Source organism: Vitis riparia, chromosome 14, assembly GCF_004353265.1.
Source record: "Vitis riparia cultivar Riparia Gloire de Montpellier isolate 1030 chromosome 14, EGFV_Vit.rip_1.0, whole genome shotgun sequence".
NCBI classification, from domain to species: Eukaryota; Viridiplantae; Streptophyta; class Magnoliopsida; order Vitales; family Vitaceae; genus Vitis; species Vitis riparia.
In genome coordinates, this window is record NC_048444.1 from 15,969,622 (window position 1) to 15,984,541 (window position 14,920).

The 14,920-nt window shown below is 35.9% G+C and overlaps 1 protein-coding gene across 3 annotated transcripts in view; it reads left to right on the forward strand.

Annotated features, from left to right (window-relative positions):
• The window catches only part of LOC117929891 (protein CHROMATIN REMODELING 20), a 126,210-nt gene that overhangs the window by 6,748 nt on the left and 104,542 nt on the right, over positions 1-14,920 (forward strand). For 2 of the 3 annotated variants that reach the window (XM_034850329.1, XM_034850331.1), the window contains exons 2-5: positions 8,427-8,595; positions 8,768-8,830; positions 8,914-9,009; positions 9,089-9,181. In XM_034850329.1, coding sequence (XP_034706220.1) covers positions 8,476-8,595; positions 8,768-8,830; positions 8,914-9,009; positions 9,089-9,181 — 372 coding nt within the window. In that variant the 5' untranslated portion in view covers positions 8,427-8,475. Of the gene's footprint in view, positions 1-6,460; positions 6,687-8,426; positions 8,596-8,767; positions 8,831-8,913; positions 9,010-9,088; positions 9,182-14,920 lie in introns of all 3 variants that reach the window. The other variant, XM_034850330.1, reaches the window with a different exon arrangement.

The following is a 14,920-nucleotide window of genomic DNA, read 5'->3' on the forward strand; positions in this document are numbered from 1 at the left end:
GGTGACACAACTATCTATGCACATTCTCTAAGAACCATCTTTCTTAAGGGTAAGCAAGGTAGGGACAATAAAGGGCTAAGACTGTGTTGAATAGAGTTCTTCGACTTGCCAATTTCTTTCAACTCCCCTTTTAGAATTTAATCTATATTATTAGAGATTAGGTAGTTAAGACCTTGGATTTAGGTCAATGGCATGTTGCATGTTCCTCGTGGGTGCTAATTTACTAGGTAGGTCTTCAGGATTATATCTTGAAACTCACCCAACAATTTGTTGACTTGAGTTGATAATATAATATTAAATGCTAACAATTTGTGAAAAATATTTTTAACTATCAAGACTAACGTTACTCTTGAATTTCACTCATCTTCTCATGCTCCATTCATGTTAAAATATGAAGATTTTACTTCTTAAGAGTTTGAGTAGAACTTTTAGGTGTTTGAGATGTGAAGCTGGTTGATTAGGTTAATATCTTAAATTTTTGTTTGCTATGATTTTTAGTGGGCTTTGCAGGTTTTAATAGGATAGACTTATTGTTATATTTTAAGTATTTTACCTACCATAATTGGTGACTTTAAGGTCATATAGCCAATGACAGTGTAAGAGAACATGAGCAACATTCATGGAGAGGACATCACACTAAATTCTATATGAGTAGTCTCCCATTGAAATTGGAATTAAACATCTTTTAGTCATAGACAATGAAGTTTTGTCTATCTAAAGTACTTTATATAAATATGTGGTTTAGGTTGAAGTTTCAATGTAGCAACAACAACTTTATCCAATGTTTAATATGTGTGGAAAATACAGGTACACTTCCACTCATTACTATTTGTCGGAGGGGATAAAATAGACTGTAAAACACTAATGTGGGTGTCATAATTAACCCATTTTTCTTCAACATCCTCTGCTAGATTAGTAATCTAATTTGAGGGTTTATGAACTTGATCACTATCTTCACCTTCTTATGAATCCATAGGCTCTTATTCTATGGTTAGGGTGTGATCTAGACAACGTGACACTATATGATTGGTATCATGACAATGCCCTTGAGGCCTCGCTCAAGTGGGAAAGGGTTGGGGTGGGCTTATGGAAGGGCTTTAGGTTCAAGTCTCAATGGAGACAAAAAAAAAACCTATAAAAAAGAGTGACTCCTACCATGGCAATGGTGACACTCTATGTTAGAATGACTAGATTGAGGATTACTTGAAACTAACTCTCCACTCTTATTACTTCTCACTCCTAGACTAGTGTTGTTGTTGCCACTTGAAATAATTTGACTGGCTTTAACATCGTTAGTAGCCCTTAAGTTGTTTCTTGCTCTATCATAAGATAAAACTTGAGAATGATAAGATTTGTCAATTTGATAAATTGTATGTTTTTTGACTAGGAATCCTAAAGTATCTCTCAATTTATAAAGCTTTGTGATAGACTTTCTTTAAAATTTCAAGAGAGCTAAGGTCTACCTCTCTTTTAATTTATGATCTCAAACCATTAATGAATTTTGCCATACCTAAGATTCCTCCCTCATTTCGCAAATTAATTAATTCCCTCAAAGCATGGTAAGTAGTCACATTGAAGGATAATTGCCTAGTTCTTCTTGGTCTTGTCCAATTCCTCATATCCATTCCCATTCTTTTTGGGCAATTTTATTTGGAAATCAAAAGCCCTTTCAAAGGTCAAAGCTTTTGTTTGGTTAGTGGTGCATAAGAAGGTAAATACCAATGACTTGCTTTAGGTGAGAAGACCCTACAAATCCCTTAGTCCTCATTAGTGCATTTTATCCAAAGGAAATGGAGAATTGATTGACCTTCTTTTTCTACATTACCTAAATAGCCAATGTGGTTTAGGTGAAACCCAGGAGTATCGGAGATATGATGGTTATCTCATTTAGAGGATTGGGGAATTCAATCAAAGGTAAGACTCTTTGGCAAATTGCTTGCCTCATTATGCTTTGTATTGCGTTTTAAGGAAAAGTGTAGAATGGAAGGGATGTCGTGGGATCTACTTCACTTTTATTCCTCCCTTTGGGAATTTTGTACCGTGGATTTTAGTGGAGTTCCACTTAATGTTATTCAACTTAGTTGACTTTCGTTTTGTAACTCAAAAGGGGTAGATAACATTGAGAGGGGTTAATTTCGGCTTTTGAGTTATACTGTGTATGCCTATGTGCATAATTCTCCTTGTATAGTGGAGGAGTCTACTTTTACTCTCATCAGGTTTTGTATTTTGTGGGAAGGATGTCTCATCCTTCTCTTCAACTTTTATTGATATAGATATATCTTTTGTTTCTAATTAAAAAATAATTGCCTATGGTTAATCCACAAATCTAGCAATTGCCTCTTATGATATGTAAGGAAATATATATATATATGTATATATATATATTTCCACTTTTGTTTCATTTTCAGCCCTATGGTTTTGGTTCCTCACCTAAATGTTCCGAGTTGGGTTGGACTCTTTACCAATATTGCTTGGTAGAACCAACAATTTCATTTTGGTGAAGCAAAAGCATTGAATGTTTGATATATCATACTATTCAAAGGAATCCTCAAGATGAGCTAACCAATAAAAGAAAACATTAGTCTAACCATCTATCATAACTTAGGGCATCTACTTTAGCATTCTTGGTTATATCACTTGTAGTATCATGTGGCCTTGGTAATTGTCTCAAAGGTACTCAAACCAATGTCTTTCAGTTTGGTGTAACTTTAAACCAACTTGTAATTGGGAGAATTGTCAAGCCATCTCAAAATGAAATTTGGTTGACTCTAAGCGAAATTTTGCTTGAAGCTCATCACAAATTGGTTTATAGAATTATGCTGAGACAAGTTGAGTCATGGATTGGATGATTCATAGGTTTATAAAATTCACTATTATCTCTATATTTTTTTGATAGGTAAGGCCTCCCACAATTATCTATATTGATTTCAAGGGTGGAAACCATCCCAAAAGTTTAAGAATAAAATTAGGATCATCGATACCTTCTTCACTAGCATTAGAGAAAGACATGGTTTTGTTTTCAAGTTACAAATAGGAGCCTCTTGATCTATCCTTTCTAGCCTTAAAGTTGCAACTAGACCACACTCTCTTGCCTTAGAAATTTAGTTATTAAGAATATTGATTGCAAAGATAAACAAGAAGGATGAAAGGTATCTCATTGTCAAAAATACATTTGGAGGCTACCTATCAAAAAAGAAAAAACAAAAAACATTTGGAGGCAACAATTCATCCCTTAGCATTACCATAAATCAATGTTGCAAAACCCATTGACGAAAGAAAAACCTGGGTCACATTCGCTAATTAGTTTTAAACATGTTCTTAGAGTGAGTGTATGCTAAAGAAAACCATTTTCTTTTCTGGATTGCCATATCTTATCTATAATTTTTGCATCAATAACATCTTTAACAAATAGTCTTTGAGAGGAGGAGATATTCTTTGGAAGCCTTATGCTAAGATGCTTGAAGAGGGCCTTTTCTAGGACCTTATAGAGACTAGTTACCAAGTTATTAGGTTTAAAAGCGTTAATCCCTATGGAGCAATCTCTTTTGCTGAGTGCAAAAACCATTATGGTAGAATATTCCCTAAGAAAGAATCTATCCAAAGAGGAGATAGTCTTATGGAACATTACGAGGTGTTGGTCAACAACTTTGATAGATTTTTGTCCAAGGTTGAGGGCTTTATCCCCGTTTGTTTGAAAGATGAGCCCCTTAATCATATCCTCCTAAAATGGCCTTGTCAACCATTTTGCACTATCGTCTCTAAGAAAGGCAAAGAGTCTAACCCCATGATCTCATCTTGTTTGAAAATCTACAAATTTCCTTAGAAATCATCTTCTTCTAAGATTGACTTATCCTCCCTTGAGATATATTTGATTAGTTTTTTCTCTCCTAAGGTTTACCAATCTAGCAACAATTTAGAACTACGATCATCCTCCTTAACTCACATCAATGGAAACCTGCCTCCAAATCACATATTTGTCTCTTATAATTTTCCCTATCTCCATTGTCCTACTTATTATCAAGGATCAAGCTCATATGATAAGTGACTCATTCCTTAAATTTCAACCTTTGCAATCTTCATGAGTGTTGAAGCGTTCCTGTTTCCAATATCACCAAAAGTTGCTTTGTTAAATTGAAAGTTGCACAAATCTAATACATTCATAGCATAACATGCTTTGGATTCACTTAATCATGATGCAGTATTGATATATGAATGTATATACTGTCCTTCTTTGATTATATGTTTTGATAAGGATTTTGATTATTGTTTTGACTAAAATATTGCTCCCTAATAATTAATGACACATTCTATAAAATGCAATTATACTTGATATATTTATAAAATCATTGCATGCCACATGTATAGTTGTGACATATAGGCATCATTGTTATGTAGCCAATCATAAAACATCACATCTGTTGGGACTTAATTCCACTTAACCAACCAAGATAGTAATGCATGACTATGTGCATACACTTTCCCATGCTCAGACCATCTCACATCCTTTCTTATGTTGTAGTGTTGAGCTACTTGGGTTAGGGGAAGGGTCTCTTGTGCAAGTATGTGTCTAGGTGTTTGATCATTCACATCTCAAATTTTACAATAATGGACTCAATTGAAAACATATTTTGATTGGTACTTGGATATGACATAATAAAGGGGGGAAAAAAAATTAAAAGTCAATTAGAAGCAAAAATCCTTGAAAATAATAAAATTATCTTTCTTTTTTGATTTATCCTTATTTTTAGAAAAGAAAGAAATGCTAGGATTTGAGGACAAGGCTCAGGCTTCAAAGGCTCTTTGGGATATCATTTGTTTTTTTTGCTTTCTTTTGGGCTTCTTGCACCACAACATTTAAGGGCATCCCCCTTAATGTGGTCCAACTTGATTGGTTTTCAGTGTGTAGCTCAAAAGGTATGGGTTAGCAAGGAGAGGCTGCTTGGAAGGAAATTATTCAAATATTAGAGTTATGAGTTGTTTTTTTTTATATTCTCATGTGGTACTTTAGTGTTGTAAAAGTTTACTTAGTACTTTGGATGCTTCAACATGCTTTATGATTAGTTCATTGTATTTTGGGAGGATTCCTCATCCTTCTTCTGTATTTCTTTATCCTTAATTTAATACATTTGTTGTTTCCGATAAAAAAGAAAAAAGGAAAAAAATCTTAGAAGGATCCCCACACCCACACCTTTTTCATATTGTGTTGACATGGGTATGTTGGGTTAAGTTGACGAGTCTGGGTATCAAAGGTTGATAGCATTTGGGCATGCATGCTACCATTGGTTAGGTGCCAAAGTACCTCAAATAACCACAGAATGTGAATGCCTGCATTAGTAGGAGAAGAGTCTATATATCTCTAAAATATCTTTGAATATGTCACTTTGGAACGATACCTTGATACAAATGTGCTTACTTAGATGGTCCAATTCGAACTTGATGCATCTTGATGGTGGAATTAATCCTCCTACCATTTGAGTATTTTGCCTTAGTTTGATAATTAGAGTTGAGACTCACTAAGGTGGGATTAAGGTTCCAGCAAGCTTGTTTTGTCCAAATCAAGCCACATGTTACAATATGAAGCTTTCATGTCATCATAGGACTATTAGTATAGGAGATACCTTTATTTTGAAGCACTATAAAAATGATATATATCTTATCAAAAGGAAGAAGAAGAAAATCTCCTCCTAAATTTGCTCCCAAATTCTGTTGATCCTTCATTATCTGGATAACATACCTTCTTGCCAGTGTGCCAACCCTTTTGTCTGCCATTCCACTGCATCTCCCTTCATATTTAGACATTGCATCTACCCTTGTGATTGGCCTCCTTCAATTAAGAACCTAACCTTTAATATGAAGTAAATAAAGTATCCTTATTGATTAAAGTATATTATTATATTTCTTTTTGGAATGTGGACTTTGAGAATGAGTGCTCATTGAAGAAGGTTAGAAATTTTTAAGCCTCATGAAAAAAAGAGAAACTTTTGCAAATTGAAAGTTGTAACTTTTGTAGATAGTGCAATGGTGATGGGTTAGTTTAGCATAGTGATCAATGGAATTATTCTATAATATATTGAAAGAGAAGGTCTATCTCTCTATGACCTTTGTGCATTCTCTTTCTTGGATTCCTATAAGATGAGATTTTTCATTTTGACCACATAGCAATACCGGTCAGAAATGGAGGTGAATCGTCGTGTTATCTCATGAGGTAAGACATAAGAATAAAAGCTTGTAACAATAGGGAAATTTTATATGATGAACCAAGCTCGATCTTGTTTGATTGGAAAAAGACATCATATTCCTATTAGGGAAGAGTCTTTTTATTAGGAAAAGGAATTCCATGAATTTATATAAACCTATGTAGAATTATTGAGGATTTAGTACTATCTAACGATTTAAATGTGTGATTGTCTTATCTTGGTGTGATTGCTCAGGAACCTTGTTTTTTTTTTTTTTTTGATAGGTAAGAATGCAAAGGTATAGAAATAAAGAAGAAAGGGCGCCCAAAGGTTAATCCAAAGCATACCAATAGTGTACAAGAGGCGCCTAAAGGCAAAGACAAAAAAGAAGAGGGGATACAAAAAACTCATCCACCTTCATCTACGACTGATCAGGAACCTTGTTGTGATTATTGAGGATCTATGTTTTTCTTTCCTTCTCACATAAGTGGGCTGCTTAGGAAACCTTAGGTGTGTTTGCCTATGAAACTTGGTGTGATTTCTAGAAGCTTTGGAGTGATTGCCAAGGATCCATCTTTCCTTTCCTTTCCTTTTATCTTCTTTGATCTTTCATCTCATTATACAACAAGGAAAAATCTTTTATAGTGTTGGAAATTTATAGATATAACATCATATTCATAAGGATCTTAAGGTAACTTAAAATTTAACGTTTCTAGTCTAGAAGCCTTGGTGTGATCGCCAAGGATCCATCTTTTCTTTCATTTTCTTTTATCTTCTTTGATCTTTCATCTCATTATACAACAATGAAAAATCTTTCACAGTGTTGAAAATTTATAGATATAATATTATATTCATAAGGATCTTAAGGTAACTTAAATTTTGATGTTTTCTCACTCTCGCTGGCTGGGATTTGTTGTTTGTTTCAAGCCTTTTTTTTTTATAGATTTATTTTTTTGATATTGTGGATAGAGCTCTTCTCTCCTTTCTATTATGTGCTCTCTCTCTCTCTTTATCTCCCTCTCGATATTGTGGATAGAGCTCTCCTCTCCTTTCTATTATGTGCTCTCTCTCTCTCTTTATCTCCCTCTCGATATTGTGGATAGAGCTCTCCTCTCCTTTCTATTATGTGCTCTCTCTCTCTCTCTCTCTCCCCCTCTCTAGAAATAGTATTTTTTTTTGTTTCTTCAAAAAAAATTATTAAATAATTGAGTATCTTTGTTGTACCACATCAGCATGCTGATGTGGTACAACTATCTATTCATATTCTATCATCTTAAAGCTTAAACATAAGCAAAATGAGAAAGTTATTTGGATTTGAAAATGATTATGGAAAATTTTTGGTTATTAGAGAAATCAATTTTGAAATTTTATTTCTAATAAAACAACTTACCATTTTATTCATTTTTACAGAACTAATTCCTGATGAGATGGCAAAATATGAATGGATGGTTGTACCACATTAGCATGCTGACGTGGTACAACAGAGGCACTGGATATTTGCTCATAATTGCAGTGCTCATTTGTGGTTTTCTTTCCTTTTTGCCCCTTCTGCATTATGGTTGTACCACATTCCTCTGATTGGCATATGATTGCAGTATTTGTTAGGGGTTTTGGCCATTTATTATTCTTACTACTAGTCAACTAGTTTTTAGATTTTTTCTCTTCAATCCGAGGCCTGATGATTTAACAGCTGTAGTTGTTAAAAATGAATGGGCACAGGGTAATGATATGTTTAGTTTAAGATTTTATTTTATACTAATAAACTATTCTGGTACAAGAAGGTTATTGTAAAAGTTATTATTATAATACTAATGCCAGTGGAGAGAAATACGAAAGCCTTTGAGAATTGTGAATGTGCAGATCATTCTTTTAAAAGTTCTTTTTTATATCTATTTTGGGATTGGGTAAGATTGTATATTGGGGATGGCTCCATGTCAATGCTTGATTTTGTGGATTGGTTATGAACTTCGTAGGGTGCGGGTGCTTATTTTTGTGTTTCTGCGCCTTTCTGTTTTTTGGTTGCTTGTATACATCATGTATACTCTTCTCTTTTTAATGCAATTGCTTTTACCTATCAAAAAAAAAAAAAAAAAAATTATAATACTAATATGCCAATATTTTTGGATCTTCTTATTTATGGGGATGAGGCTGTTTTTGTGATTTCTTTTTGTGTGATCTATAACTTATTGGCAAATAATTTTGAGCTACTCCTGTATCTTAATTTTCTGATATGGTTTCTTTCTTTCCTAGATATTGTTTTATTGGGTTACCTATTCAATCAACACGACTTATGTAAGAGATGGACGAAGAACATGAGGAAGTGGAAGATGTCGAGAGTAGTTCTAGTGATTCTTTCATTGATGATTTAGACAACAATGAATCAATGACATCTGGTCAAGATGATGGATTGCATCTTGAGGCAAGCCATAATTGATGTCCCTTTTCTTCTTCCTTCCTCCCTCCCCACCCCCAATTTGAATTGTCTTTTGTTCATATTTGCTGCATTATCCTTTTTAATCTCCCTTCTATGCTAAATCATTTGAAGCTTTTTCGTGCTTCCTTTGTTTTGCACTTTTTTTTTGGTTGTGCAGGTCACTTTGACTGAGGAAGAAATAGAAGAGTTAATTGCTGAATTCTTGGATGTTGAGAGTAAGGTATCATTTTTCTTTGCTAGATTCTAACTTTTCTTTTTAATAGGTTTCAGATTTCTTTCTTGGTTCTCTCATTTTCATTTTAGGCTGCAGAGGCCCAAGAATCACTTGAAGAGGAATCACTTTCCAAATTGGAGATTGAAGTTAGAGAAGAGTTGGCACAAACCCTTCAAGGGAATGATGTCAGTTCTCTGTCCTCACCCCCATCTTAATATTTCATTTGGTCTGGCCTATTGTTGATGCTAATTCTTTTGTTGATAGTTGGAAACGGCTGTTGCAGAGGAAATGGCAAATTTTAAGGAAGAGTGGGAAGCTGTGCTTGATGAACTTGAGACTGAGAGTGCTCACTTGTTGGTCTGCTTCTTTCTTCAATCTGAGTAATATGTAGTTCTTGATGCATATTCCACATCCTTGCATTCACACTCAACTTTGCTTCTTTTGCAAAATGTTTGTGTTCAAACCAACTATTTATTATTATTATTATTGTTATTTTCTTTTACTATGCTCTTCTTTATGCGAGTAATGATTGTGATTAGTTATTTTGTGTCGATCTTTTATTAAGTTTCCCCCCAAGAACTTAAAACAAAGGTGATGTTCGAAGCTGCATGAATTAATCTGGTATTGAACTTACGAGTCATTTCTTGTAAAAGAAAATGGATGAGATCTTTTCAAGTTAAGAATATGAAAGATGTTTGAGAACATTTCTTGTAAGGCTGCAAAATGTTTGAAACCCTTTTAGTTCCAGCCCTTTAAGCAATTTGGGAGTGGATTAGTCCCCAAAAGGTATTTGTTATGCCCTGTTAAACAAGATTGAGGAAATTTTGTCAAGTTTCTAATCCTTTTGGCCACTTATTCTGGAATCTTGAATAAAAGAATAAAGATCACAAGAAGGGGGGTTAAGCATATACTGGATTAAATTGTCCTCTCTTAGAGAAATGTGACCATTCTTTATCGTACGATGTTGCTTGTTTATTTTGTAGCAATTGAATCTGAAAGTTTTAATTTCTAAGGTGGCATGTGGGCTGGGCTGTGACTGTTCTAAGAAGGCCCATTGCCCTCCTGTTATTTGTGTTGCCCAAAGAGGAGGTGAGGGCTCTATTATGCTGGACTGCAGTGCTGGTTCTAAGACTAGCCTAGTGGAATTGTCTATTTTTGGGGCTTCTTTTGCCTTTAGAGGGCACAATTTTCAGAAGTCTGAGCTCTCCCTGTTGGTAGTACTTCACACAAGCACCTACATGGCCCTCATGGCAGAAGTGACAAGACACCCCGGTACTATTTCTCTCTCTGTTTTTTCGTTGGGGACATGTGCAATTTCTTCTCCATCTCCTTCTGGGAATGGTCCTGGTCTGGAGGGATGTGAGGTGGATTCTATAGTTGATCACTGGGAGAGGGTAGCAGTCCTCTAAGGATGGTTTTGGTGGACGAAACTTTGATGGAGTTTGGTGAGATTGGTGAGATTGGTGTGAGGCTGATCGAAGTTGTGGTGGGTGAGATGGATAAGGAAGAGGGGGCACGTCTTGGTTTGGTTCAGAGGATGGAGGTGCCTACGGAGGATTAGTCCTCAAGCAACCTGGCAGCTTTCAACAATTGGTTGGGCATGAAACAGTGGGGTTCGAGATTGAGATCTTGGCTCTACTTAGAAAAATGAAGGCGAGGGAAGAGGTAAAGGTCCAGGAGGGTGGAACGAGGAGGAAGAACTCGTCTTCAAAATTTGAAAGGAAACTAAAGAAGTTGGAATGCTTTGTGAATTATAAGGGACCATAAGGTAGACAATTAGGACCTGTCAAAAAGAAAAAAAAGGTAGACAATTAGGAGGTGGAAATGGAGAGTGGGATATTGCTGCAGTGGGTAGGTGATACCTTTTTTCATTGCTTTGGAATACTAGAGGGTCTTCTGACATCATCAAAAGGAAGTTCATCTAAGCTTTGTTTGGTTTGCAGCAACCAGTTTTTATATGCCTGCAAGAAGGTCGTTGGGGGGTACTGTGTTTCTTCTTGGGCTTTAGGCTTGGTTTGAGTGGTGGGTTGTTGTTGCTCTTTCCTTTCGCTTGTTGTAAGGTGCTATTTGTAAATTCTTTATGTACTTTGCTGTGCCTTTTCAATCACTTTTAATATAATCACCTTTTTTACCTATCAAAAAAAAAAAAAAAAAAAGGATCTTAAAAATCAATTGGTATAAGACCATCCTCTAAAGAAAAAGCTAATTATCCATATTGGGTTGTTTACTAAACTAAATAGGAAACAGAATAGAAGAGAAAATGATTCAGATAAGGAATGAATCAGAGTTAGGTTGAGGAATCCCATTGAAGAGTTTACAGAGGAAAGTGAATTAGAAAGAAATTGATTGTCTTTGAAGTGTTCACAAAACTGATAGGAAAATGGAATAAAAATGAAATTGAGTGGCTTTGAACTGTTAACTAACTGTCATTTTTGATACTGTTTCAATCTCTGTTTGCTTCCCTATGTTTTAATGATATATTTTGTTACTAAGTTGTGAGATCCACCTCTAGTCACATTTGGATTTTATTTATGTGCTCTAAACTTGTTATTCTTTTGCAACTTGCTATATGTAGTTAACTAAATGTAAGCCTTTTCGTTTGACATTGTTTCACTGTCAAGCTGATGTTGGGATGCCAAATGAGCGTCTCTATTGGCTCTGTGATACCAAAATTCTGTTTTCAACCTCAAACCTTGAAGTAACTGACACGAAATATGAGATGAAAAGTAATAAGTTCTGTATATTAGATTGATTATACACACAGTTTATATAAAATATTACAAGAGAAGAAATAGGAAACAAGAGACATGATAGGAAACTAACTTATTCCTAAATCATAAAACTATCTATTTACAGAAATAGGAAACTAACATAATAGGAAAATAATTCTTCTATTCTATTTACAACTCAACACTCCCCCTCAAGCTGAGGAATAGATGTCTTCCATTCCCAGCTTGAATACAAGATCGTGAAACATTGAACTGTTCAACCCTTTTGTTAGGATATTAGCTAATTGATGTTCTGATGGAACATAGGACATACACACTACTCCTTCCTCCAATTTTTCTTCGATGAAATGCCTATCAATCTCAATGGGTTTTGTCCTATCGTGTTGTATAGGGTTATGAGCAATATTGATAGCGGACTTGTTGTCACAATAGAGCTTCATAGGACCATCCCACTTGATTCTCAAATCATCTAGAATAATCTTCAGCCAAAGTAGTTCACACAACCCTTGAGCAATGGCCCTAAACTTTGATTCTGCAAATGACCTTGCTACCACATTCTGCTTTTTACTTCTCCATGTTACCAGATTACCTCCAAGAAAAGTACAATACCCTGTAGTTGATCTTCGATCCACTAGGGAACTTGCATAGTCAGCGTCGGTGTATGCTTCTAGAGCAAGAGTATTGTCTTCTTGAACAAAATTCCTTTCCCGGGGTTGCCTTTCAAGTAATGTAGCACTCTGTAAGCAGCTTGAAGATGAGGTTCTCTTGGATCATGCATGAATTGACTGATTACGCTCACCGAGTAGGCGATGTTTGATCGAGTGTGAGCAAGGTATATGAGCTTACCAACCAACCTTTGGTACATTCTTTTATCACCACTGGTTCTTCTTTAGCTTCTCCCAACTTGTGGTTTTGATCCATTGGGGTAGAGACTGGTTTACACCCAATCTTCCCTGTTTCTGCCAATAAATCAGTCACTTACTTTTGTTGAGAGATGAAGATCCCTTGTGTGGAATATGCCACCTCAATACCGAGGAAGTACTTCGGTTTCCCTAGTTCCTTTATCTCAAACTCTGTTGTTAATCTTTGTTTCACTTCATGCTTTTCTCTCTCATCATTTCTAGTCACTATGATGTCGTCAACATAGACTAGAAGAGCAGTTACTCCCCCTGCAGCCGAGTGCTTAATGAAGAGTGTGGTCACCTTGACTTTGTTTGTACCCAGACTCTTTCATGACTATTGCAAATCTCCCAAACCAAGCCTTAGGAGATTGTTTTAGCCCACAAATGACCTTTTTCAGCTTGCACACCTTGTTACTTATGTTTCCTTCAAATCCCGGTGGGATGTTCATGTAAATCTCTTCATCTAAATCACCATGAAGAAATGCATTCTTAAAATCATACTGTAGGAGTTGCCAATTGCAGTGGGCAGCCAGTGACAACAAGATTCTTACATGGTGTACCCTTGATAATCAACTCTATAAGTTTGAGTGTACCCTTTGGCTACTAATCTTGCTTTATGTCTCTCAAGAGATCCATTAGCCTTATATTTCAATGTGAAAATCCACTTGCTATCAACAATGTTTTTCCCTTTCGATCTTTCAACAATCTCCCATGTTTTATTCTTTTCTAATGCACTCATCTCCTCTCTCATAGCATCCTTCCATTCCCTTTTTGTCAATGCCTTAGAAACAGTGTTAGGGATGATAGTGGTGTTTAGACTCACAATAAAATTCTTGTGGGCTGGTGATAGGAGCTTAGGAGACACATAATGTGATAGTGGATAGAGTGGTCGGTTAGTGCATTCTCTGGTGCCTTTTTTGATAGCAATGGGAAGGTCTAGGTCTAGGTTGTCTGTGGAAGTTTCACCAGGTTGTGTATGTAAAGGTGGGTTTGATCTTACCGTGATTGCATTCCCAGGGTCTGAGTTGGATTCTTGGACTTACTTTTGTTCTGGAATGGCCTTTTCCCTTGAATACACCTTAGGAAACTGTGGAAAATTGTGAGTGACATTGGCTGGAATAGGGGATGACACGGGTTCAATGGTAAAATTGGGTGACTCAGATGACTCAGGTTCTTGATCACCATGGTTTGAGACATGAGGAAGGTAAAGAGGTTCAAAGGACTCACAAGGACTATCTTCCATCATTGAAATTTCCCCCTGAAGATAGGATTTGGGAAAAAAAGATTTTTTTTTTGTGAAGGTGACATCTGCAGGGATGTAAAATTTTCTGGCTGAGGGATTGTAACACTTGTATCCTTTTTGAGTGGATGAGTAACCAAGGAAGACACATTTTATGGCTCGGGGGTCTAGCTTGTCTCTATGTTGGCTGTGGACATGAACAAATGCAGTGCACCCAAATACCCTAGGAGTGAGCCCATTTGAGGTTCTGTAGTGTGGATAGAAACTCTTAAGTATCTCTACGGGGCTTTTGTTGTGTAACACTTGTGAGGGAATTCTGTTTATCATGTATGTGACAGTAAGAACAGCTTCCCCCCAATAGGACTTAGGAACATTCCCTTGAAAGAGTAAGGCTTGGGTTGTGTTGAGTAAATGCCCATTTTTCCTCTCGGCTACCTCATTTTGTTGGGGTGTGTTAACACATGATGAGTCATGGATAATGCCCTGTGATTGAAAATAGGGTGACAAAATCTCGTTGAAGTAATCTCTAGCATTGTCTGTCCTAAAGCTTTTTATTTTAACCCCAAATTGGTTTTGAACCATTGAGTGGAAATTAGGTATGACAATGCTAACATCAGATTTTTGTTTAAGAAGAAAGATCCATGTAACCCGAGTGCAGTAATCAATTAAGGATACAAACCAACGAGCCTCAGAAACATTAGGTATAGTCGAATGACCCCATATGTCACTATGAATCAAATGAAAAGGATGAGAACTTCTTTTATTGCTGATAGGAAAAGATACACGAGTATGTTTTTCCAATTCACAAGTTTTGCAATGAAACTCAGAAATATCTAATCCTTGGAACAAATGAGGAAACATGACCTTTAAAACCCTAAAAGATGGATGACCTAGACATAGGTGATACAACCAAATGGTATTTTTATTGAGGAACTGAGAAAAGACGACAAATTATTACTAGTTTTCTAAGATGATTCAAGGTGGTAAAGACCGCTCCTTTCCTTAGCAAGTCCAATCCTCCTCCCCGAGCCTTGTTCCTGAAAAACACAATAAGAAGGGAAAAAAATAGCATAACATTTAAGATCATGGGTAAGCTTTTGAATGAAAACAAGGTTGACCGACAATTTTGGTACATGGAGGACATTTTTAAGAATAAGGGTAGGTGTGATGTATATGTCTCCGAAACTTGCAACGGTAGCTAAAGAGCCATTGGCCATTGCAATTT